Source organism: Theropithecus gelada, chromosome 15, assembly GCF_003255815.1.
Source record: "Theropithecus gelada isolate Dixy chromosome 15, Tgel_1.0, whole genome shotgun sequence".
In the NCBI taxonomy this organism is placed as follows: Eukaryota; Metazoa; Chordata; class Mammalia; order Primates; family Cercopithecidae; genus Theropithecus; species Theropithecus gelada.
Window position 1 is genome coordinate 62,281,986 of NC_037683.1, and position 24,276 is coordinate 62,306,261.

The window sequence follows — 24,276 nt, forward strand, 5'->3', positions numbered from 1 at the left end:
CTGACAAGAAGTCTATGAATAAGGTATCATCTTCATCTTACAGATGGGGAAACTAAGACAGGAATAAGTTGCCCAACATCACATAACTACGAAGAAATACAAATACATGAGACCAAAAGAATGTATATAGTGCCTTGATACAGAGACTTGATCTCACACAAAAAATAGGTTTACTCTTGCACTTTTTCTGACCTCCCCTCTTCTTCCTATCTACCAAGTCTTTAATAAATATATGCCAGATTTTGTTTTCTGCAACTTTGCAAAAATATTCGTTCGTCCCTGACCCCAAGGGGTGAGAAATCTATTGTAATTCTTGCTACTAGATATAGCTGCAGACATAATGCCAAGAAATTTTCCTAGATTCAGTTCTTTGATTTAACTTCCTTTCCCAAACACAGCTTGGCATGTTCAAAATTAGTTTCTTCCTTACCAGTAGGAATTGTCCTTGAAATTTAGTTTTTTTGTGTCTAAAATGACCTTTTTTTTCTTCCTGTTTCCTTGATTTGGGCCAGAAAGGAGACAGCTTACTAAAATGCATGAACTTACTTCCTCCCATACTACTCTTAGTTTCTGTATTTCTACCTCCCTTTGGAAAATATTCCTGTTCCCCGAAACACTTGAAAGAAAAACTCATATAATTACCAGTGAGTTAGCAGTAAATTTACCTATACTGATTGCTCTTAGGATTACTCTATTTTTATTTTTTGAGACAGGGTCTAGCTGTGTGGCCCAGGCTGGAGTGTAGTGGTGTGATCATGACTCACTGCAGTCTCAACCTCCTGGGCTCACACGATCCTCCCACCTCAGCCTTTCCAGAAGCTGGGACCCAAGCAGCTGAGGCGATAAGTGAGCACCATCATGCCCGGCTAATTTTAAAAAAAATTTTTTCTGCAGAGACAAGGTCTCACTATGTTGTCTAGACTGGTCTTGAACTCCTGGCCTCAAGCAATCCTCCCACATCAGCCTCCCAAAGTGCTGGGATTACAGGCATGAGCCACGGTAACCGGCATGGGATCACTAATTTAATGCTATTGAATACAGAGAGGTAATTCTGTTTAGTCAGTATCTTCGTGGCTGAAAGACTCCGCCTTCAGGCCCTGTTACGGGCTGAACTGTGTCCCCCTAAAAATGCATATGGTGAAGTCCTAACCCTCAGAACCTCAGAATGTGACTGTATTTGGAGATAGGGTTTTTAAAGAAGTAATTAAGTTAAAATGAGGTCATCAGGGTGGGCGCTAATCCAATGACTGGTGTCCTTATAAGAAGAGATTAGGACAGACACAGAGGAAAGACACAGAGAGCAGATGGCAGCCTATAAACCAAGGGGAGAACCTCAGAAGAAAGCAATCCTGCTGACATCTTGATCTCAGACCTCTGGCCTCCAGAATTGTAAGAAAATTAATTTCTGGCCGGGCAAGGGGGCTCATGTCTGTAATCCCAGCACTTTGGGAGGCCGAGGGGGTGCAGATCACTTGAGGTCAGGAGTTCAAGAGCAGCCTGGCCAACATGGTGAAGGTGAAACCCCGTCTCCACTAAAAAAATATAAAAATTAGATGGGCATAGTGGCACCTGCCTGTAGTCCCAGCTACTTGGGATGCTGAAGCAGGAGAATTGCTTAAGCCCAGGAGGCAGAGGATGCAGTGAGCCGAGACTGCGCCAATGCATTCCAGTCTGGGTGACAGAGTGAGACTCTATCTCAAAAATAAATAAATAAATTTCTGTTGGTTAACCCACCCAGTCTGTGGTATGTTGTTATGGCAACCCTTGCACACTAATACAGGCCCTTACTCAGAGCCCACCTTTCTCAACGTGTCAACACTGAGCTTTCAAATCTATATACCCGGGGGGACACGGTGGCTCACCCTTGTAATCCCAGCACTTTGGGAGGCCAAGGCGGGCAGATCACCTGAGGTCGGGAGTTCAAGACTAACCTGACCAACACGGCGAAAACCCATCTCTACTAAATATACAAAAATTAGCCAGGCGCGGTGGTGGGTGCCTATAATCCCAGCTACTCAGGAGGCTGAGACATAAGAATAGCTTGAACCCGGGAGGCGGAGGTTGCAGTGAGCCGAGATCGTACCATTGCACTCCAGCCTGGGCAACAGAGTGAGACTCCATCTCAAAAAACAAAACAAAACAAATCAAATCTATATACCCAAGAGTCTACTGAACATCTCCACTTATCACATCAACACTTCACATTCAGTGTGTCCAAAGCAACACTCTCATCGCTCTCTGCATGCCTCTCTTCCTTATGTCACTGACAGCATCCCCATGACAAGCCAGAAATCCAGTTGTTATTCTGAATTTTGCATTCTCCCTCCATTCCTACTTCCTATTAGTTAAAAAGTTCTATCCAGACCACCTCTTAAATCTTTACTTCTTAGTTTTTTACTTTCAAAAATTTCAGATCCAAAGAAAAGTTGAAAGAATAATACAATGAACAGCTTATAACCTTCACAAAATTCACAATTCATTAACGTTTTTTCTATTTGCTTTTTTTTTTTTTTTTTTTTTTGAGAGGAAGTTTTGCTCTCGTTGCCCAGGCTGCAGTGCAATGGCGTGATCTCAGCTCACTCCAACCTCTGCCTCCTGGGTTCAAGCGATTCTCCTGCCTCAGTCTCCCCATTATCTGGGATTACAGGCATGCGCCACCACGCCAGGCTAATTTTGTATTTTTAGTAGAGACAGGGTTTCTCCATGTTGGTCAGGCTGGTCTCCAACTCGACCTCAGGTGATCCGCCTCCCTTGGCCTCCCAAAGTGCTGGGATTACAGGTGTGAGCCACCACGCCCAGCCCACTATTTGCTTTCACATTCTCTTTCCGCATATACTTTTTCTGTGGAATCATCTGAAAATAAATCACAGACCAGCCGCAGTGGCTCACATCTGTAATCTCAGCATTTGGGGAGGCTGAGGCAGGAGAATCACCTTAGGTCGGGAGTTCAAGACCAGCCTGACCAACATGGAAAAACCGCATCTCTACTACAAATACAAAATTAGCCGGACGTGGTGGTGTGCACCTGTAATCCCAGCTACTGGGGAGGCTGAGGCAGGAGAATTGCTTGAACCCAGGAGGCAGAGGTTGCAGTGAGCCAAGATCGTGCCATTGCACTCCAGTCTGGGAAACAAGAGCGAAACTCTGTCTCAAAAAAAAAAAAAAAAGTTAAAAAAAGAAAGAAGATAAATCATGGCTGGGCTCAGCAGCTTACGCCTGTAATCCCAGCACTTTGGGAGGCCAAGGCAGGCAGATCACCTTAGGTCAGGAGTTCAAGACCAGCCTGGCCAACATGTTGAAACCCCGTCTCTACTAAAAATACAAAAAAATTAGCCAGAAGTGGTGGTGTACACCTGTAATCCTAGCTACTTGGGAGGCTGAGGTGGGAGAATTGCTTCAACCTGGGAGGTGGAGGTTACAGTGAGCCAAGGTTGTGCCACTGCACTCCAGCCTGCATGACAGAGCAAGACTCCATCCCAAAGAAAAGAAATCACAAACATCACGATATTTCTCCTATAAATACTTCAGCATGCATCTCCTAAGAATAAGCCTTCTCTGCTATATGTCTTCAATATCGATGTTGCAATGGAAGTTCTAGCCAGAACCACTAGGCAAGACAAATAAATAAAGATAAAGGGCATACTAATTGAAAAGGAACAAGTAAAATTATCTTTATTTTCAGATGACATGATCCTATATGTAGGAAATTCCAAAGAACCCATAAGAAAACTATTAGAGCTAATAAATTTAGCAAAGTTTTAGAGTTACAATCAACATGCTAAAATCAGTTATTTCTATATACCAGCGACAATCTGAAAAGGAAATTAAGAAAACACTTTCACTTACAATGGAATGTAAAATAATAAAATACCTAGGAATAATATTAACGAGGTGAAAAACTTGCACACTGAAAACCGAAACACTGCTGAAAGAAAGCAAAGACCTAAATACAGTCATGCATTACCTAATGCAGGAATACATATTCTGAGAAATGCATTGTTACATGATTTCATCATTGTGTTGGTACCACAGAGTGTACTCATACAAACCTAAATAGCATATAACCTACTACACACCTGGGGTCCGTGGCATAGCCTCTTGCTCCTAGGCTACAAACCTGTACAGTAGGTTACTATGCTGAATACTGCAGGCAATCGTAACACAATGGTATTTTTATTTTTATTTTATTTTATTTTTTTTTTTTTTGAGACGGAGTCTCACTGTGTCTCCCAGGCTGGAGTGCAGTGGCGCGATCTCGGCTCACTGCAAGCTCCGCCCCCCGGGTTCAGCCATTCTCCCGCCTCAGCCTCCCAAGTAGCTGGGACTACAGGCGCCCGCTACCGCGCCCGGCTAGGTTTTTTTGTATTTTTAGTAGAGACGGGGTTTCACCATGTTAGCCAGGATAGTCTCCATCTCCTGACCTTGTGATCCACCCGCCTCGGCCTCCCAAAGTGCTGGGATTACAGGCTTGAGCCACCGCGCCCGGCCTCAATGGTATTTTTATATCTAAACACAGAAAAACTATAGTTTTAAAAAATGGTATAAAAGATTTAAAATAGTACAACTGTAGAAGGCATTTACCATTTGTGGCACCAGAAGTTGCTACAAGTGAGTGGTGAGCCAGTGAGTGAGTGGTGAATGAATGTGAAGGCCTAGAACATTATACTACTGTACACTTTATAAACAGTATATCCCTAAACTCCACTAAATTTATAAAAAATATTTTATTTCAGTAACAAATTAACCTTAGCTTATTCTAACTTTTTAACTTTATTAATCTTTAATTTTAAAAAACTTTTTGACTCTTTTGTAATAACAACAATTAGCTTAAGACATACACATTTCTACAACTATACAAAAATATTTTTTCTTTGTATCTTAATCCTATAGACTTCATTATTTAAAAAAATTTTTAAAAACATTTTTGTCAAAAACTAAGACACACACATTAATCTAGGCCTAGATGGGGTCACGATCATCAAGGTGTCACTAGGTGATGGGAATTTTCCAGTTCCCTATGTTATGGGACCAATGCTGTATGTGTGGTCTGTAATTGACTAAAACTTTGTTATGCAGCGCATAACTAAATGAGAAGACATCTTGTGTTGATGAGTTGGAAGAATTAACATTATAAAGATGGCAGTACTCCATAAATTGAGCTACAGATTAAATGCAATCCCCATTAAAATTCCAAAGGCATGTTTTGCATAAATTAACAAGCTGATCCTAAAATTCATGTGGAATTGAAAGGGATCCTTAAGAACTAAATCCATCTTGAAAAAAAACAAAGTTGGAGTACTCCTACTTTCTTATTGTGATGCCTGCTACAAAGCTACAGCACTGGCACATGGACCAAGGAAACAGAAGTGAGAGTCCAGAAATAAACCTATAAATCTATGGCAATTAATTTTCAACAAGAGTGTCAAGACCATTCGATGAGGGAAGAACAGTCTCTTCAACAAATAGTGCTGGAACAACTGGATATCTATCTGCAAAATAATTAAGCTGGAGTCCCAACCTCATACCATTATTTAAAAATAAACTCAAAATGGATCAATAACTTAAATATAAGAACTAAGACCATAAAATAGGGTAAGTCTTTAAGATTAGATTTTAAAACATAGGGGTAAACTTTATGACACTGGATTTGGCAATGTATTTTTATTTTTATTTATTTATTTTTTTGAGACAGAGTTTCGCTCTGTCACCCAGGCTAGAGTGCAGTGGCGCGATCTCAACTCACTGCAAGCTGTGCCTCCCGGGTTCACGCCATTCTCCTGCCTCAGCCTCCCGAGTAGCTGGGACTACAGGCACCCGCCACCACATCCAGCTAATTTTTTGTATTTTTAGTAGAGGCGGGGTTTCACCGTGTTAGCCAGGATGGTCTCGATCTCCTGACCTCGTGATCCACCCGCCTCAGCCTTCCAAAGTGCTGGGATTACAGGCGTGAGCCACTGCACCCAGCTGCAATGTATTTTTAAATGAAACCAAAAGCATGATCTACAACAATTTTTAGATTATATAAATTGGGCTTCAAAATTAAAAACTTTAACATTATTAAGAAACTGAAAAGGCTACAGAATAGGAGAAAATATTTGCATATCACCTATCTAGTAAGAGTTTAGTGTCCTGAATATATATTTAAAAAAACTCCTACAACTCATTAACAATGAGACAAACAACCTGATTTTAAAATGGACAAATGCTTTGGGAGTTTGAGGCAGGAAGATCACTTGAGGCCAGGAGTTTAACACCAGCCTGGGCAACATATGGAGACCTTATCTCTATTAGCCAGAGTCATGATGGGTGTGCTGAAGACCACTGGCCTTGTGGGATTGGCTGTATGCGAGAGTCCACAAGAGAGGCTAAGAAAATTGTACAGGAAGATTTTTTATGTTCTTGAGCAAATCCCTAAAAATGCAGCATACAGAAAGTATACAGAACAGATTACAAATGAGAAGTTGGCTATGGTTAAAGCGGAACCAGATGTTAAAAAGTCAGAACAGCCGGGCGCAGTGGCTCACTACTGTAATCCCAGCACATTGGGAGGCTGAAGCAGGCAGACCAGCCTGACCAACATGCGAAAACCCTGTCTCTACTAAAAATAGAAAACTTAGCCGGGCATGGTGGTGCAGGCGTGTAGTCCCAGCTACTCGGGAGACTGAGGCAGGAGAATCACTTAAACCCAGGAGGTGCAGGTTGCAGTGAGCCGAGATCATGCTACTGCACTTCAGCCTGGGCAACAGAGTGAGACTCTGTCTCAAAAATAAATAATTAAATAAAAATTTTAAAAAATCAGAAGACCAACTTCAAGGTGGTCAAATAGAAGAGGTGATTCTGCAGGCTGAAAATGAACTAAGTCTCGCCAGAAAAATGATGCAATGGAAACGATGGGAGAGACTCCTGCCAATCAGTGGAAATGGCCAATATAATTATTAAATGACTTTGGAAGGTTGATGGGAAACTGATGTAATTAAATATTCTGTTATATTAAAAGTGTGAGCCAGGCACAGTGGCTCACACTTGTAATCCCAGCACTTCAGGAGGACGAGACGGGTGGATTACCTGAGGTTGGGAGTTCGAAACCAGCCTGACCAACATGGAAAAACCCCATCTTTACTAAAAATACAAAAATTAGCCAGGCGTGTTGGTGCATGCCTGTAATCCCAGCTACTTGGAGGCTGAGGCAGAAAATAATTGCTTGAACCTGGGAGGCAGAGGTTAAGGTGAGCTGAGATAGCACCACTGCACTCCAGCCTGGGCAACAAGAGCGAAACTCAGTCTCAGAAAAAAAAGAAAAAAAGTGTGTGGACCTGGTGTAGTGGCTGATACCTGTAATCCCAGCATCTTGGGAGGCCAAGGCAGGAGGATCATTTGAGGTCAGAAGTTTGAGACCATCCTGGCCAACATGGTGAAACCCCATCTCTACTAAAAATACAAAATTTAGCCGTGCATGGTGGCACACACCTGTAATCCCAGCAGCTACTCAGGAGGCTGAAGTGGGAGAATCGCTTGAACCTGGGAAGCAGAGGTTGCAGTGAGCCGACATTGTGCCACTGCACTCCAGCCTGGGCAACACAGCAAGACTCCGTCTCAAAAAAAAAAAAAAAAAAAAGGCAAAGAACCCTTGTGTACTGTTGGTGGGATTGTAAATTGGTACAGTCACATGTAAAAGAGTATAGAGGTTCCTCAAAAAATTAAAAATAGAACTACTACATGATCTAGCAGTCCCACTTCTGGATATCCCAAATAATTGAAAACAGGGTCTGTCTCTAAGATATATTTGCACACCTATGTTCATATCAGCATTATTTACAGTAGCCAAGAGGTGGAAACAACCAAAATGTCCAATGACAGATGAACGGTTAAACAAAATGTAGTATCTACATGCAACAGAGTATTATTCAGCCTTAAAAGCGAAGGAAATCCTGTCACATGCTATAACACGGATGAACCTTGAGACCATTATGTTAAATGACATAAGCCAGTCACAAAAAGACAACTACCGTTTGATTCCATTTATATGAGATACTTAGTCAAAATCATAGAGACAGAAAGTAGAATGGTTACCAAAAGCTGTGGGTAGGGGGAAAGGAGTTACCTAATGAGTATGAAGTTCCCGTTTTGCAAGATGAAAAAGTTCTGGAGATCTATTTTATAACAATGTTAATATATTTAACATTACTGAAGTGTACACTTCAAAATGGTGTCAGGGTTTGAAGACAGGGTGTCATTATGTTTGCCCGGGCTGATCTCAAACTCCTGGCCTCAGGAGATCCTCCCATCTCAGCGTCCTAAAGCATTTGGATTACCAGTGTGAGCCACTGAGTTTGGCCACCCTAAAATATTTTTAAAGGGAAAAACAAACAAAAAAACCTAGCCCATAGTTCTAGACTTTGTCTTTGCCTCACATTAATTTACTCCCACTACTTCAATAAAAATAATTAGGGCGAAAAAAACAGGGAGAGTTAAGAGCTTATACAGACATTTCTCTAAAGAAGATATACAAACGGCCAACAAACACATTAAAACATGCTCAACATCATTAGTCATTAGGGAAATGCAAATCGAAACCACTATGAGTCGCAGCTACTCCAGAGGCTGAGGCAGGAGGATGCTGCAGGCCAAGAGTTCCAGACCAACAGGATCTCGCTTTGACCCTGTCTCTACAATACATTTTTTAAAAATTAAAAAAAAAAAAAAAGTGTTGGCCATGATTTTGATAAACTGCGGTCCTCATACATTGCTGGTGGGAATGTAAAATGGTTCAGCTGCTGTGAAATAGTTTCCGTTTCTCCCTGAGTTGAGAATAAAATTACTGTATGACCCAGCAATTTCACTCTTAGGTATATACCTAAAATAACTGAAAACAAGTACTCATACATAGAAGAACTATTTACAATAGTTACAAGGTAGAAATAACCTATATGTCTATTAATGGATGAATGGATAAACAAATTGCAGTCTATACCTACACTAGCATATTGAGCCATAAAAGGGATGACATACTGATACATGCTACGACTCAAAAGATTAGTAAGACAGACACAAACGGTCAATATTGTATGATTCCATTTTTGTGAAATAGGTACATCCACTGAGACAGGATACAGATTGGTGGGTGCCAGGGCCTGGTGGAAATGGGGAAGGGGGAGCAACCGCTTAACGGGGCACAGCGTTTTCTTTTAGGATGATGAAAATGTTTCGGAACTGTATGGATAGAGATGCTGGTTGTACAGCATTGTGAATGTACTAAATGCCACTGAATTGTTCACTTTAAAAATGACTGGTTATGTCAATTTCACCTTAACAAAAAAATTACAAACAGTACTCAGATTTTAAAAAGCATCATTTCACCAAGATTCCACGAATTAATGTGAGATGATCAAAGCGGATTCAGTAGAATCGTTCAACTTCGAACGTGAAACAGTCCTAAACTCAAACCTTTGTGACACTAAAGTGGGAAGATGGTATGTGATAATCTTAGAAAGTAAACATTATTCTTGTTTACTTGGTTTGGAACTCGAACTTTTTTTATTTTGAGGCGGAGTCTCCCTCTGTCGCCTAGGCTGCAGTGCAGTGGTGCGATATGGGCTCACTGCAACCTCCGCCTCTCGGGCTCAAGCGATTGTCGTGCCTCAGCCTCCCTAGTAGCTGGAACTACAGTCGCCCGCCCCCCACCACGCGCGGCTAATTTATATATTTTTATTAGAGACGGAGTTTCGCCATGTTGGCCAGGCTGGTCTCGAACTCCTGACCTAAATTAATCCGCCCGCCTCAGCCTCCCAAAGTGTTGGGATTACAGGCGTGAGCCACCCAGCTCCAAAACCCAGGGAGCGTGGAAAAGACAAGACAGGGAAGGGGCTAACCCTCAGAATTACACGCGGGCTCGCCTTACCAGACCACCACTGCTGGCACAACCTCACACCCACTGGCAACCAACTTCACCTCCCAGACCCTGATTCAACTCGACCCCGGAAGTGCCGCCCACCCGTGCTTACTTCCGCTGTCCCGTACTTCTGCTCATCTCGCGAGAACTGAAAGCGCCTATGAGACTTGCGCTAAGCGGAAGTTGGTCCTCTTTTCCGTGGCGCCTCGGAGGCGTTCAGCTGCTTCAAGATGAAGGTAGGTGGTGGTGGCGAGTGTTAGACTGGTTTGGGGAACGTGAATCGAGTCCCAGAACGCGGCATTGCCTCATTTCCAGCACTGCAAGATCCTGGCTTTAGGTGGAGAAGGGTCTCAAGTAGGAGAAGGCTCGCTTTTCTGGGGCATGGAGCTTTTTGGCCGAGCGGATGGCAGGCGATTGCGGCTGGAGCCGCGGCGGGCTGGGAGCGCCACGGTGGCGTCCCGGCGTGTTGCCCAGTTTGCGGCAGGCCTGTGGTGCGGCTCTTGAACCCGGCTTTCTTGCTTCGGGAGGGTGAACGGCTGCGGAGCGCCCTAGCCCCCAGAGTCATTCTGCGGGGCTTGAGGGGAATACGTCCTCCTGAGTGCGGCGCTTCTTGACTGCTACTGTGCTTTCACGTGCTTTTAGTGAGTACGGTCGGCATCTCATATTTCCTGTTTGTGTGGAGGCAACATGAAAGGCTTTTTGCAGTGGAATTAACTTTGTGGATGGCTCTACAATTACCTGTGTAGGTAGTTTCGTAAACTATTTCCCTCCCTTTTAATCCTTAGCTGAACATCTCCTTCCCAGCCACTGGCTGCCAGAAACTCATTGAAGTGGACGATGAACGCAAACTTCGTACTTTCTATGAGAAGCGTATGGCCACAGAAGTTGCTGCTGACGCTCTGGGTGAAGAATGGAAGGTAAAAGTTAACAATCAAATTGTTGCAGCTATTGAAGTCAGAGACGGTAAACGCCATTGCTAATTGGTATTTGGAATGGGGTTCAGACTGCGGGTTCTGGCTTCTGACCTTTGGTAAGTTGCTTCCGAATGCCACTTTATGAAGTTGAGCTGTTACCTTGGAGGGGAGACATAGAGTAAGCCGTAAAATATACGTAAAGTTTACATCAACGTAATTCTTGCCATGCATCATGCATTCGGCACATGTCACATAGCTGTCCTCATAATCCCCAAAGTGCGAAAACGCATTGTATCTGATTTGTTTGTTGCTCTTTGATATTTTATCTTCCTAGTGCTGTTATTTCTAATAAAACATCGGTTAGAAATGCGACTTGAATGAAAGACATCTGATAATTGAACTTGATAAGTTGGGAATGTAGACAAAATTTATTGATCAGAGAAAACGTGCTTAAGTTTTATGTTTAAATTGGTTTTCATGATGAATTATACTTTCTCATGTAGGTGTGGTTCACGGAGGTCACAATCCTGTATTGTGTAATTTTGGAATAGAAATAGTAAATGTGTCATTCATTGTATGCTCTTGCAGGGTTATGTGGTCCGAATCAGTGGTGGGAACGACAAACAAGGTTTCCCCATGAAGCAGGGTGTCTTGACCCATGGCCGTGTCCGCCTGCTACTGAGTAAGGGGCATTCCTGTTACAGACCAAGGAGAACGGGAGAAAGAAAGAGAAAATCAGTTCGTGGTTGCATTGTGGATGCCAATCTGAGCGTTCTCAACTTGGTTATTGTAAAAAAAGGTGAGGGTTACTTGTGTTCGATTTTCATTGAAATTGATATAAAGCCAGTTGTCCAAATGCTTATTCATTTGCAGTATCCAATGGATTTGTTTCTTTACCATCAATTCAACATTAAATATTCTGATTTAGGATTCTTTTTTTTTTTTTTTGAGACGGAGTCTCGCGCTGTGTCACCCAGGCTGGAGTGCAGTGGCGCAATCTCGGCTCACTGCAAGCTCCGCCTCCCAGGTTCACGCCATTCTCCTGCCTCAGCCTCCCAGTAGCTGGGACTACAGGCGCCCGCCACCACGCCCGGCTAGTTTTTTGTATTTTTAGTAGAGACTGGGTTTCACCATGTTAGCCAGGATGGTCTCGATCTCCTGACCTCGTGATCCACCCGCCTCGGCCTCCCAAAGTGCTGGGATTACAGGCTTGAGCCACCGCGCCCGGCCTCTGATTTAGGATTCTTAAGGAAGTTGTTGAATTAAAATCTTTTCAATTGTGTCATCTAAGGAGAGAAGGATATTCCTGGACTGACTGATACTACAGTGCCTCGCCGCCTGGGCCCCAAAAGAGCTAGCAGAATCCGCAAACTTTTCAATCTCTCTAAAGAAGATGACGTCCGCCAGTATGTTGTAAGAAAGCCCTTAAACAAAGAAGGTAGGAGGGATTATGCAATTAGGGCTTGCTTAATTTTGGTGATTTGTCAATATCATTTTGTGTGCATATCAGAAGATAAAAATGTGCCTTTGGAGCCTTAGCATTCTTCACCTGAAGTCTGAATATTTACAAAAAATATTTGGAGGTGGCCAGCATACCCAGTTGGTATTAATCCTTGCTTATTATATCCAGTGCCTTGTAGAGTGCAGTAATTTCCTTGAAAATCTGCCTGTGAATCTTTGATGTATACATTTATCCAAAACTAACCTGACTTTAAGGTCATTGCTATCTGGTTTAGGAGTCACATGCTTGAGAATTCTGGAACTATTATCTCACCACCACACACTTCGTAATTTTACATCAGATGTTCTAAATTATTACTGTTAATATTTTTTAAGAGATGAGGTCACACTATGTTGCCCAGGCTGGTCTAGAACCCTTGAGCTCAAGTGATCCTCCCATCTTGGCCTCCCAAAGTGCTGGGATTACAGGCCACCACACCCAACCCTAAATTATTTTTTGGCTTACTAAAGAAGTTGCTTTAAACTTTTGTTTCATCTGTAGGATATGGATAACAATTGTTAAGAGTTGTAAGAATTAGAAGTTAGAGACCTTAGAATACTAGGAAGCGGGAGTTAGGGATTTTGGAGCTTTACCTTTTAAGAACTTGTGTCAATATATTAGACAACATACCAGTGAGGACCTCAAATGACAGTATTTCTGTAGTGAAATTTGGGAATGTTCATGTTAAATAGAATAAACAGCATGTCAGTCAAGGTTGGGTTTCTGACATGGATTTTGTTTTTTCAGGACTGCTGTGACTTAACACCTCTACATGGCATATATAGTACATGTCTGTTAAGTCAGTAATTACAATTATTTGAGCACCAGGTACTGTTCAAGGTGCTGAGAATACAGTATAGACAAATTCCTACCCTAATGAAGCTGACATTGCAAAAAAAAAAAAAAAAAAGAAAAGCAATTGACAAATAGGTGGCAGTTGCCGATAATCACAGCCCTGGAAATAATCAGAATAATAAAAGCGTGGTGTGGTTGATGGGTATTTTTAGATGGTTCCTGTGTTTATAGTAGGAGTCTGAAATATTAGCAGAACCTGAACATCTGAGCATTTAGCCTAAGGCAATTAAACTCCCACGAGTGTTCATGAAACGGCCTGTGCTCCAATGCAAATCTACAGTCTGAGCAGTTTTGGAGTACAGATCAGATTAATGAAGATACTTTAACAACATGTCACATAATCTGATGTTAATTGTTATGTTACCCCTGAATTGGCAGGAATTGTCAAGGGAAATAGAGATGCAAGCTTACATCAAACTTACACTTAAAAGTATGGCAGGATGATTATGTAAATAATATGTTAAGTGGTTTTCACAGACAAATTGACTATGCAGAGTTATATTTTAGCATAATGCCACTGTATTTTAGTAAAACTGGAAGGTAGTAAAGGTTAGCTCGGTTATTTTTCAGCACTTGGTTTCCCTTATATTTTTATAATATTTAACCCATCTTCTAGATTTCTGTGGAGGGGCAAAAAGTATTTTAAAATACTTCTGATTTGATTTTAAAGGCCTCAATACAGGTTTTCATAGATGCTGTTGATGAAGCTTACGTTCATTTCTGATGTTTTTAAAGTAGATGTGGATTCTAACAAAACAGTTGAAATGATTGAGTCCTTTGAATTTTTAGGTAAGAAACCTAGGACCAAAGCACCCAAGATTCAGCGTCTTGTTACTCCACGTGTCCTGCAGCACAAACGGCGGCGTATTGCTCTGAAGAAGCAGCGTACTAAGAAAAACAAGGAAGAGGCTGCAGAATATGCTAAACTTTTGGCCAAAAGAATGAAGGTTAGTGTAAGATGATTTGAGGGGGTGGGAGGAGTTCGACCTGGCTTTGGATTTGCATCTTTACCCCAGAAAGGCCTTAACTATATGCTGTTTTTTGTTTTGTTTAGGAGGCTAAGGAGAAGCGCCAGGAACAAATTGCAAAGAGACGCAGACTTTCCTCTCTGCGAGCTTCTACTTCTAAGTCTGAATCCAGTCAGAAATAAGATTTTTTGAGTAACAAATAAATAAGATCAGACTCGGATCTCTGTTGACTTTTCATTGCTTGACAGAAAACTACATAAATGAAGAGAGGGAAAGTTGGTCATAGAAAATGGGGATATGTATATGGTAATCCAATGGTGGATAAGATCAGACCTATTGTGTGGTAGTGGAAGACAAGGTCAATGTAAAGGGGTTCTTTTTGGGGGATGGGTAGCACAGGAAGGGATTCTGAGCATAAGACATCTGCTTCTTCAGAATGGCATTGAACTTAGGGGAAATGATGAGGACTATTAATCTTTTTCATATAGTTTATTTTGAGGAATATAGCTCTTTAAAACACTATACACAATTTAATACATGAAAATTGACCATGTGAAGATGAACATGTCTTCTTTGAAGAAAAGGTAACTTCTAAGGCATAGTTTTAGTGGATACCATCTTAAAATGAAGTTTTTAAAACCATTTCAAATTTGCTTTAACAGAGTTTTTCAACTCCAGTGAATTGTTAGGCTGTTTCACACACTGAAAAGGAAATGACTAAAAACATTCTTGGATCAGTGAAAAATGCACAAAGCATGTATTTTTTTCTAATAGTTTCTATTCTAACTATCCTGACAATATCAGGATCTTGACAAGAAGGCACATTAGGCTTTAAGGTTGAAGCAATGCAAGCTCTTTGTTGGAACTACTGTAATAGCTTTATAAAGCAGAGTACTAAATGTTAAATGTACATGTTAATCACCTAGGGGTCTGGTTAAGGCGCAGATAGTGATAGAGGAGTGGGGACCCACATTTTCACATTACTAAAAAGCTCCCAGGTGTGAGGCCAGTAATGCCAGTCCCTGGATGCCTGCTACATGGTGTTAAAAAGCTACATAACATGAATCTTAGCTGGTGATTAGTAGTATGCAGAACTTAAAAGGCAAAGGGGATCGCCAGGTGGGGAGGCCAAGGCAGGTGGATCACCTGAGGTCAGGAGTTAAAGACCAGCCTGGCCAACATGATGAAACCCCATCTCGACTAAAATACAAGAAAATTAGGCACCGGCGTCTGTAATTCCAGCTACTTGGGAGGCTAAGGCAGGAGAATAACTTGAACCAGGGAGGTTGAGGTTTCGGTGAGCCAAGATCACGCTGTTGTACTCCAGTCTGGGTGACAGAGCAAGACTCACTCAGAAAAAAAAAAGCAAAGAGAAATTTAGCATTTTACCTGAAGCTAAAAGGACTGAAACAACCACAGAGAGGAACTTAAGAGCCACAAGGTGAGTCCGGTATACGGTCCAAAGTTTTGTATTAACCAGTTCTTGGTTGACTGTGATGCACAAAACATGAGAACCGCCCTGCTTTCTGAAAATCGAGTGCAGCCACAAAATGAGGACAGTCTGTTTCTCCTTAAGACTTTTTTTTTTTCCTTTGAGACAGGGTTTCACTCCTATGCCCAGGCTGAAGAGCAATGGTATGGCTCACTGCAGCCTTGACCTCTTGGGGACTACAGGTGTGCACTGTCGTACCTGGCTTGTTTTTGTGCTTTTTGTAGTTTTGCTATGTTGCCCAGACTACTCCTGAACTCCTGGGCTCAAGTGATCTGCCTGCCTTGGCATGCCAAAGTGTTGGGATTACTACAGGCATGAGCCACCATACCCAGTTCTCCAGAGACAGATGCAAGTCATTCTGACATGTCATTACTATGCAGGTTGTGATCAACCTATACAATTCATTCGTTGGAAGAAAAAACAATTGCTATCAAACCCCAAACCAATGTAAGGTACTGCTAAGTAATCTGGACTAATTTTAAAGATTGCTTTTAGAAGTTGTCAGGATTAAAGTAGCATACAGTGCTACAAGTCATTCTGGGTACTTATAAATCTTTCCATAGTAATGTTTTTTTCTTGTAAATTTTTAGTGGTACCCTATCTGCGGTGGGTATTGGAAAAAGCCTTTAAGAATTTACAACAAGAAGTCAGTCCCAATATCTAAGTGGCAGCAGCAGGCTAAAGTTTTCAAGGTATGATTGCTAAAGTTATTAGAAAGTTTGTAATTTGATATAGCCATATATTCTTAAACATGTAAAGAGATCTTTACAGAATTTTTTTAATGGGAAGTGCTTCAGTAAGTGAAAATTTAGTTCAAGTTACGAAGACTCCAGTGTAGAAATTGAAAAAGCAAAAATATTGGAATTCTAAAGATTACAGATTTCAGGAGGCTTAATGTAACAAAACACAACGAACTTAAGAATTTTTCATTTTATTCAAGCTCAATTTTTATATGCAAGGTAATTCAAAACTTCTGTTGGGTCAGTAAGTATTAAGTATTAAAACTAGTACCAAGTCTTGAGTTGCAAAAATATATACTCTGAGACAGTGCAAAAGATCCATTAAAGGTAATGAAAATTGTACATAATTTCTGACAAGTTGTTTAATTTAGCATTTTCACAATAAATTCACACTAGAATTCTGCATAGGTCAGATTAACCCTGAAATGTTGAAAGACTGGTACAATAACTACAATTTGTAAATGGTTACATCAGGTAGAAGGGAGTTAGGCTGTTACTGTACCATATGGAAGTAATTTTACTGTGTCAACTCATTTAGCCATCTGCATAATTACTGTAAACACTCACAAAACCACTGGCTTTTTAAACCATGCAGAGAGTTAAGGCAAACTTACTGTTCCTAAGGGATATTTTTAATAAAGGCATGATAAATGTCAAAGTGAGGCATGTGAGATCATGATTTTCTTAAACCTACTGACAACAAGCTTAATAAATTTACAGTTTTAAGACTTAATTGATTCAACCTAAAAAAAAAACAGTATTTACAAATGCACATTTTTACTCACAAGCATACAAATCTAAATATTATACAAGAATAAAACTTCTGTGTGCAGTGCAAGTTTATCCCACAGGTTTTAAAAAGTGATCGATACCAACAAGGTATGTGCCTGAACAAAGATTTTACGTTTAATGACATACACTTTAGCATTTTAAGCATGTTCCAATGAATTTCATAAATTATTAGGCAGCTGATTTAATTTCATTTTAACTGATGATTGATTCATTTGTTCCAATTTTAAAACTATTGCAAATTAAGATATGGGAAGAGGATGGAAGTCACTGGATAATCAAGATAAAATCCATTAAGCAAGATAATACATAATATGAAAAGTGTATTATGTTGGTGCAAAAATAATAGTTGCCATTAATAGTGGCAAAAACTACAATTTTGCCCCAACCTAATGCATTAAAGTCAGGGAAGGCAGCTGTCATCAGATTTTCAGGTAATTTTAAGATTAATGACTACATACAAGTTCAGTAGTAGTCATTCATTTAATAATCAGAAAATTTCAGAAAATTGTATTGCAACATGCAATCTATTTTAATAAATATACACTTAGAATATGGCTGTATATACACATACCTGCACAGCCCTACACATATACACACTTACACAAATATGTTGCTTTTTTTTTTTTTTTTTTTGGAGACAGTCTCACTCTGTCACCCAAGCTAGAGTTGCAGTGGCGTAATCTCCATTCACTGTAGCCTCTGCCTCCTGGGTTCAAGTGATTCTCCTGCCTCAGCCTCAGTAGCTGGGACTACAGTGGCGCGCCTAATTTTTGTATTTTTAGTAGAGACAGGGTCTCACCGTTTTGGCCAGGCTGGTCTTGAACTCCCGGCCTCAAGTGATCCACCCACCTTGCTCAGCCTCCCAAAGTGCTGGGATTATAGGCATGAGCCACCGTGCCCGGCCATGTTGCTTTTGTAATTGAGATATTTCATTTTGGAGGTTAGGCAAATTTAATTTGCCATTCCTCAAACTCAGTAACTTCAAATATAAACAATGCCTAGAATGAATATGGTTCCTCATTATTTCTATCAAACTACTACAAATACTGAGGAATCCCATAGTAGTTTTCCACAGAGGCAGAAAAGCAGTTCAGGAGTTGAAAATCTTCAATGTTAATAAGCCCTGGGACATTTAAATGGCATTTCATATTTCGACATGATGCAGTATGAATCATAATTCATTAAATACTGTCCTCAAGAATTACTTCAATTCCATATTCACCAGTTCTTACGATTTGGGAAAAAAAACCCTTGAATGTTTCCAGATTAAATCTAATCTCCAAGCCTTGTGTGTCAAAATTCTAGTGAATCTCTATTTAAATGAGAGGCGCTCCAAAACACTTCCTGCACCACTCAACACTGGCACTTGGTGGAGCATCAATTTTCTGCAACTTTTCAAGAATCTCTGAAGACAGACTATTGTATGCAATTCCATATTCATTGTCAAACGCCTCTGAAAGAAATTTTCAAAAATGAAGTTGTAATTTGTTAAGAAAGACAACAGCCGTTCATTTCAAATTGGTATTGAGTCAAATTATATGTTTTTGAACTACATATTTAGAAGTAGAAATATTTTAAATCTTTTATACATACCAGCTACATTTTTAAAAATTACTTTTGAAAATAAAATATAAAATTTCCTTTCGTAATCTTTTATTAACCAACTTACCAATATCAATATTCTCTCTTCCTAGAGACACTAATGATAAGAAGAGGATTTCTCTGTATAAACTCCTATAAAACAAATATGTTTTAAAAGTTAATGGGCAAATAGCATTAAAATACAGATGCATTTTTTTTTTAATGGTGAAGACATTAAGTTTTGTCATCTAGTTAACAGTAATACACCTATGTCAATGTCCTAGTTTTAATATTACGTTACAGTTAGTTATATGAGGTGTCACATTTGGAAGAAGCTGCATGAAGGCTACACTGAATTCTGTACTATTTTTGTAACTTCCTGCAAGTTTCTATTCCAAAGTAAAGTTAAAACATAGTTAATGGGCATAAAGCTTCACATTAGTAACAATTAAAAATGGCTTAACTTTATTTCAACAATACATTAACTGTTTTAACTCTAATTTCTAATTAAAATTTACAAAAGCAGAGTCTTCTCGTCTTTTGTCACTTGACAAAGTAACAGATTAATTTCTAAGTAAGTTAGGGGTTTAAAACCCTTGACACAATGTAAAAGGTCGTGTGGTCTCTTTACTATTTCACCCAATAGCAAAGGACAGTTCACCTTTATTTGGCTTGTGAGCATTAAAATGTCACAAATGAAACACTAAAAGTGAGCTTTATGACTCAGTTGTTAAAGATGAGAGGAAAACTTAAGAAATGCACTGATGTACAAAGAAAAAAAAAGTAGGAGGTAATGCTGATTCTAGTGACACTTCACATCGCTTTCTTTAGAAGCTTCAGAAGCCATAATATGAATTTCTAATATTACGTCCCTGTCCTTAAACTACAGATGCTTGCAGCAAGCTACTCTTATTACAGACTGTGAAGGTCATCTCTACCTCAACTATTGAGAGTAAAAATGGATCCATCCATTTTCATTATCAGTTCTTGCCCTGTCACTTCTGAGATTATCTTCAAAGATGCCATGACCTAAAAAACTTGAAGGGGACCGTGGAAACATTAGTAATGTTTGATATACGCAATTACACACACTTTTCTGAAGCCTCTACTGCAGAATTCACTTATGCTGAGGAGGGGATGAGTACTAATCTGAGCATATTAGCAGACAATAGTGACAGGAGCACAATAACTCCATATCCTTTGTAGTTCACTGCATGTTTCCCTTTCCTAAATTGTTTCTACTCCTATTCCCATATTCTCTTATGTCCAACAAAAGAAAAGATGTGTGGGTATCACAGGCCCTGAATAAGTGGTACATAAGTTTATCAATGTTAATAAATATAATTATAGGTTTCCAGCAAACAGCAGTAATGTTTCCAAAAGAAAGTACATTTTAGATCAATGAATTATCTTCTTAAAATGTAATCCATTTCCACTCTTTTTTTTTTGAGACAGGGTTTTGCTCTGTCACCCAGGTGGCAGTGCAGTGGTGTGATCACAGCTGACTATAACCTTGACCTCCTGGGCTCAAGAAATCCTCCTGTCTTACCCTCTCAAGTAGCTGAGGTCACAGGCACATACCACCCCCGCCAAATTATTTTTTTACAGAGATGGGGTCTTGCTGTGTTGCTCGGTCCAGTCTCAAAATCCTGAGCCCAAGCAATCCTCCTGCTTTGGCCACCCAAAGTGCTGGGGTTACAGGTGTGAGCCACCGTGCCAAGCCCCCAGACACTTTTATTGTGTGTGTGTGTTCAAGTAGGAATGCATATCTGTGTAGCACTTTTTAGAACAATCAGATGGTTTGCAATGAGTATGTATTTCTTTGACAACTAGAGATATTTTTTAAAGTAAGATAATTTTTTAAAAACATGAAATGACTGAGTGGTGGCAAGCAAAAAATACTGGATTATTACCTTTGTCTTTTCATGCCTGGCTTCATTTGCTGTGAAAGTAGGTTGATGGGTTTAAGAACATTATTATGCTGAATACTCTGCCTGATGGTTTCTACTAAAGTGCTTGTTGCTTGTTGTTCCTCTGACAGGAGAGATGATTTCTTTTCAGAATCTAACAATAAGAACACAGTTTTTTTTCAATTATTACTATTATTATTATTTTTTTTTTTTTTTTTTGAGACAACGTCTCACTCTGTTACCCAGGCTGGTACACAGTGGTGTGACAATGGCTCACTGCAACCTTCATCTCCCGGGCTCAAGTGATCCTTCCACCTCAATCTCTCAAATAGCTGGGACTACAGGTGTATGCCACCAGCTAATTTTTGTATTTTTTGTAGAGACAGGGTCTCACCAGGTTGCCCAGGTTGGTCTCAAACTCCTGGGCCCAGGCAATCTGCCTCCCAAAGTGCTGGGGTTACAGGCGTGAGCCACTGTGCCCAGTCCCAATTATTTAAAAAGTTTTTTTTCCAGAGTTGTGGCATTTTCTCCTTGCTTAACCAATATCACCTCCCCAATACTAGTAACATTATGTGGCAATGTGCCCAACTAAAAAATATTTTTCCTGCTCTCTTCAAACAGGCAGACCTGTCACTCTGCCTTTCTCTTCTAATATATGGTGGCTTACTGCCTGAGGCTGGGATGTGATAGCTTGTACTCCAGCAGCCATCCTGTGACCATGAAGCAATCTTTACTGATAGTAAAGCAGGTACAACAGAAGGAAGCTGGGTCCCTGATGACAGAGCAGTTGTCTCGCAGTACTAGACTGTCTAGTACATAACTTTTCTTTTTTAAAAATGTATTTACTTATTTTTTGGAGACAGGATCTCATTCTGTTGCCAAGGCTGGAATACAGTGGCTGAATGTTGTAACCTTCAACTCCTGGGCTCAAGCAGTCCTCCCTGCTCAGCCTCCCAAATAGCTAGGACTACAGGCATGCACCACCACAGTTGGCTAATTTATTTTTGTAGAGATAGGGTCTTGCTATGTTGCCCAGGCTAGTCTTGAACTCGGCCTCAAGCAGTCTTCCTGCCTCAGCCTCCCTAATCACTGGAATTACAAGCATGAGCCACCATGTCTGGCCTTATTTTTAATCGATAAGTAAAAACTGTATTTACTTATGGTGTACAATATGATGTAATTCAAAACTTGACAGTTTTTCTCTGTCACCCAGGCTGAAGTGAAGTGGTACAATCACAGCTCACTGCAGCCTTGACATCCTGGCCTCAAGGAATCCTCCCGCTTCAGCCTCGAGTAGCTAAGACCACCACATCTAGCTAATTTTTTATTTTTATTTTTTGTAGAGAGATGGGCTCCCACTATGTTGCCCAGCCTAGTCTCAAACTCCTGGTCCCAAGTGATCCTCCCACCTTGGCCTCCAAAAGTGCTAGCCTGATTTGCCTAGCCTAGTAACTTCATATGAGAGAATAATCTTTACCTGTTTTGGCCTCTGTTATTTTCTGTTAAATATAGCAGAGTCTAGTGCTAATTAGAAGGAACGTAACTAGTCCGGGCGCAGTGGCTCATGCCTGTAATCCCAGCACTTTGGGAGGCTGAGGCAGGCGGATTGTATTTTTCATTATACATTTCATTATGTTGTATTTTTCAAATAACACAGGCCCTAAGTAAAAGCAACTGGTAATAGTTCATTTGTGTTAAACCAAAAAAAAAAAAAAAAGGCAAAGTCCTCTGTTATGATAACAACAGGAAATACTGGCTGCTATGAGTTTTCATCCTAGGTCTTCCACCTGCTAAATGACAGACTTTGAATAGTATTAATCTTCAGGCTATACTGAGATAAGTCTCAAACCAAACATTACACCCATTTAAGTACATAATTCAATGGTTTTTAGTATATTCATGAAGTTGTACAACCATCATCACTATCAATTTTAGAACATGTTCATATCCCAGAAAGAAACCCCACTCCAACCCCCCCTAGGCAACCACTAATCTACTTTCTGTCTGTATACATTTGCCTATTCTGGATATTTCATATAAATTGAATAATATAATCTATGCTCCTTCACAACTGGTTTCTCTTCTAGAATGGTTTCAAGATTCATCTGTGTTGTACATGTATCAGTACTTCATTGCTTTGTTGCCAAATGAAATTCCATTGTATGGCTATACCATACTTTATCAATTCATAATTTTTTTTTTTCTTGTTTTTGAGATGGAGTCTCACTCTGTTGCCCAGGCTGGAGTGCAGCAGCACAATCTCAGCTCACTGCAACCTCTGCCTCTGTGGGTTCAAGTGATTCTCCTGCCTCATCCTCCCAAGTGGCTGGGACTACAGGCATGTGCCACCACGCCCAGCTAATTTTTGTATTTCTTTTAGTAGAGACAGGGTTTTTCCATGTTGGCCAAGCTGGTCTCGAACTCCTGACCTCAAGTGATCTGCCGGCCTCAGCCTCCTAAAGTGCTGGGATTACAGGCGTGCACCACTGTGCTCAGCCCTCAATTCATAGATTGATGGACATTTGTTTCCGTATTTTTGGCTATTATACAAAGCTATTATGAACATTCCTGTGCAAATTTTCGTGTGGACATCATTTCTCTTTGGTATATATATGAGTGTAACTGCTGTGTCATATGGTAACTCATATGGTTTGCCATTTTGAGGAGCTGTGAAACTGTTTTCCAAAGAAGCTGCACAATTTTATATTCTAATCGACAGTGTCTGAGGGTTCCACTTTCTCCACATCTTCACTAACTTCTTGTTATGTTTTTGATTATAGCCATCCTAGTAAGTATGAAGTGATATTTCCTTGTGGTTTTGATTTGCATATCCTTGATAGCTACTGAGCATTTTTCATGTGCTTTTGGCCATTTTAACATTTTATCTGAAGAACTACTGATTTACAGCCTTTGCTCATTTTAAAAATGCGTTGCCTTTTTATTACTGAGTTGTAAGAGTACATAGTCTGGGTACAAATCCTTTTTAAGATATGATTTGCAAGTATTTCCTCCCATTCTGTCGACTGACCTTTCACTTTTTTGAAGGTTTAAATTTCAGAAGTTTTTTCTTTGCACTAAGTCCAACTTATCTACTTTTTCTTTTGTTGACTGTGCTTTTGTTGCTTTTTTTGAAAGCCTTGCCTAACACACACAGAGTCATGAAGATTTACTCCTATGTTTTTTCCTAAGTGCTTTATAGTTTTGGCTCTTACATTTAGGTCTATGATCCATTTTTAGTTCATTCCTATGTATGATTTGAGAAAGTATCCAATTTCATTCTTTTTATTATTGCTAGCCTGTGGTCCCAGCATATGTGTTGAAAAGACTATTCTCTTTTTTCTTTCTTTTGAGATGGAGTCTCATTGTGTCACCCAGGCTGGAGTGCAGTGGCGCAATCTCGGCTCACTGCAAGCTCCACCTCCTGGGTTCATGCCATTCTCCTGCCTCAGCCTCCCCATTAGCTGGGACTACAGGCGCCCACCACCATGCCTGCCTAATTTTTTTGTATTTTTTTTAGTAAAGAAAGAGTTTCACCGTGTTAGGCAGGATGGTTTCGATCTCCTGACCTTGTGATCTGCCCACCTTGGCCTCCCAAAGTGGTGGGATTACAGGCGTAAGCCACCACGCCCGGCCG

General features: G+C 40.4%; 2 protein-coding genes and 1 pseudogene across 3 annotated transcripts in view; 2 read left to right on the forward strand and 1 right to left on the reverse strand.

Moving 5' to 3' along the window:
* The first annotated feature begins 6,299 nt into the window (after positions 1 to 6,299).
* On the forward strand, positions 6,300 to 6,932 carry LOC112608243 (annotated as a pseudogene).
* A 3,116-nt stretch (positions 6,933 to 10,048) lies between these two features.
* Positions 10,049 to 14,872, forward strand: LOC112608240 (40S ribosomal protein S6). Its single transcript, XM_025360037.1, has 6 exons — positions 10,049 to 10,125; positions 10,675 to 10,806; positions 11,392 to 11,602; positions 12,095 to 12,241; positions 13,949 to 14,106; positions 14,214 to 14,872. The coding sequence occupies exons 1-6, from the start codon at positions 10,120 to 10,122 to the stop codon at positions 14,307 to 14,309; spliced, it is 750 nt and encodes a 249-aa protein (XP_025215822.1). The 5' UTR covers positions 10,049 to 10,119; the 3' UTR covers positions 14,310 to 14,872.
* Positions 14,873 to 16,516: 1,644 nt separating this feature from the next.
* DENND4C (DENN domain containing 4C) overlaps positions 16,517 to 24,276 on the reverse strand; it is a 150,240-nt gene continuing 142,480 nt past the window's right edge. For both annotated transcript variants that reach the window (XM_025360032.1, XM_025360033.1), the window contains 3 exons: positions 20,646 to 20,796; positions 18,821 to 18,885; positions 16,517 to 18,604 (listed from right to left, as the gene is read on the reverse strand). In XM_025360032.1, coding sequence (XP_025215817.1) covers positions 18,468 to 18,604; positions 18,821 to 18,885; positions 20,646 to 20,796 — 353 coding nt within the window. In that variant the 3' untranslated portion in view covers positions 16,517 to 18,467. The remainder of the gene's footprint in view (positions 18,605 to 18,820; positions 18,886 to 20,645; positions 20,797 to 24,276) is intronic.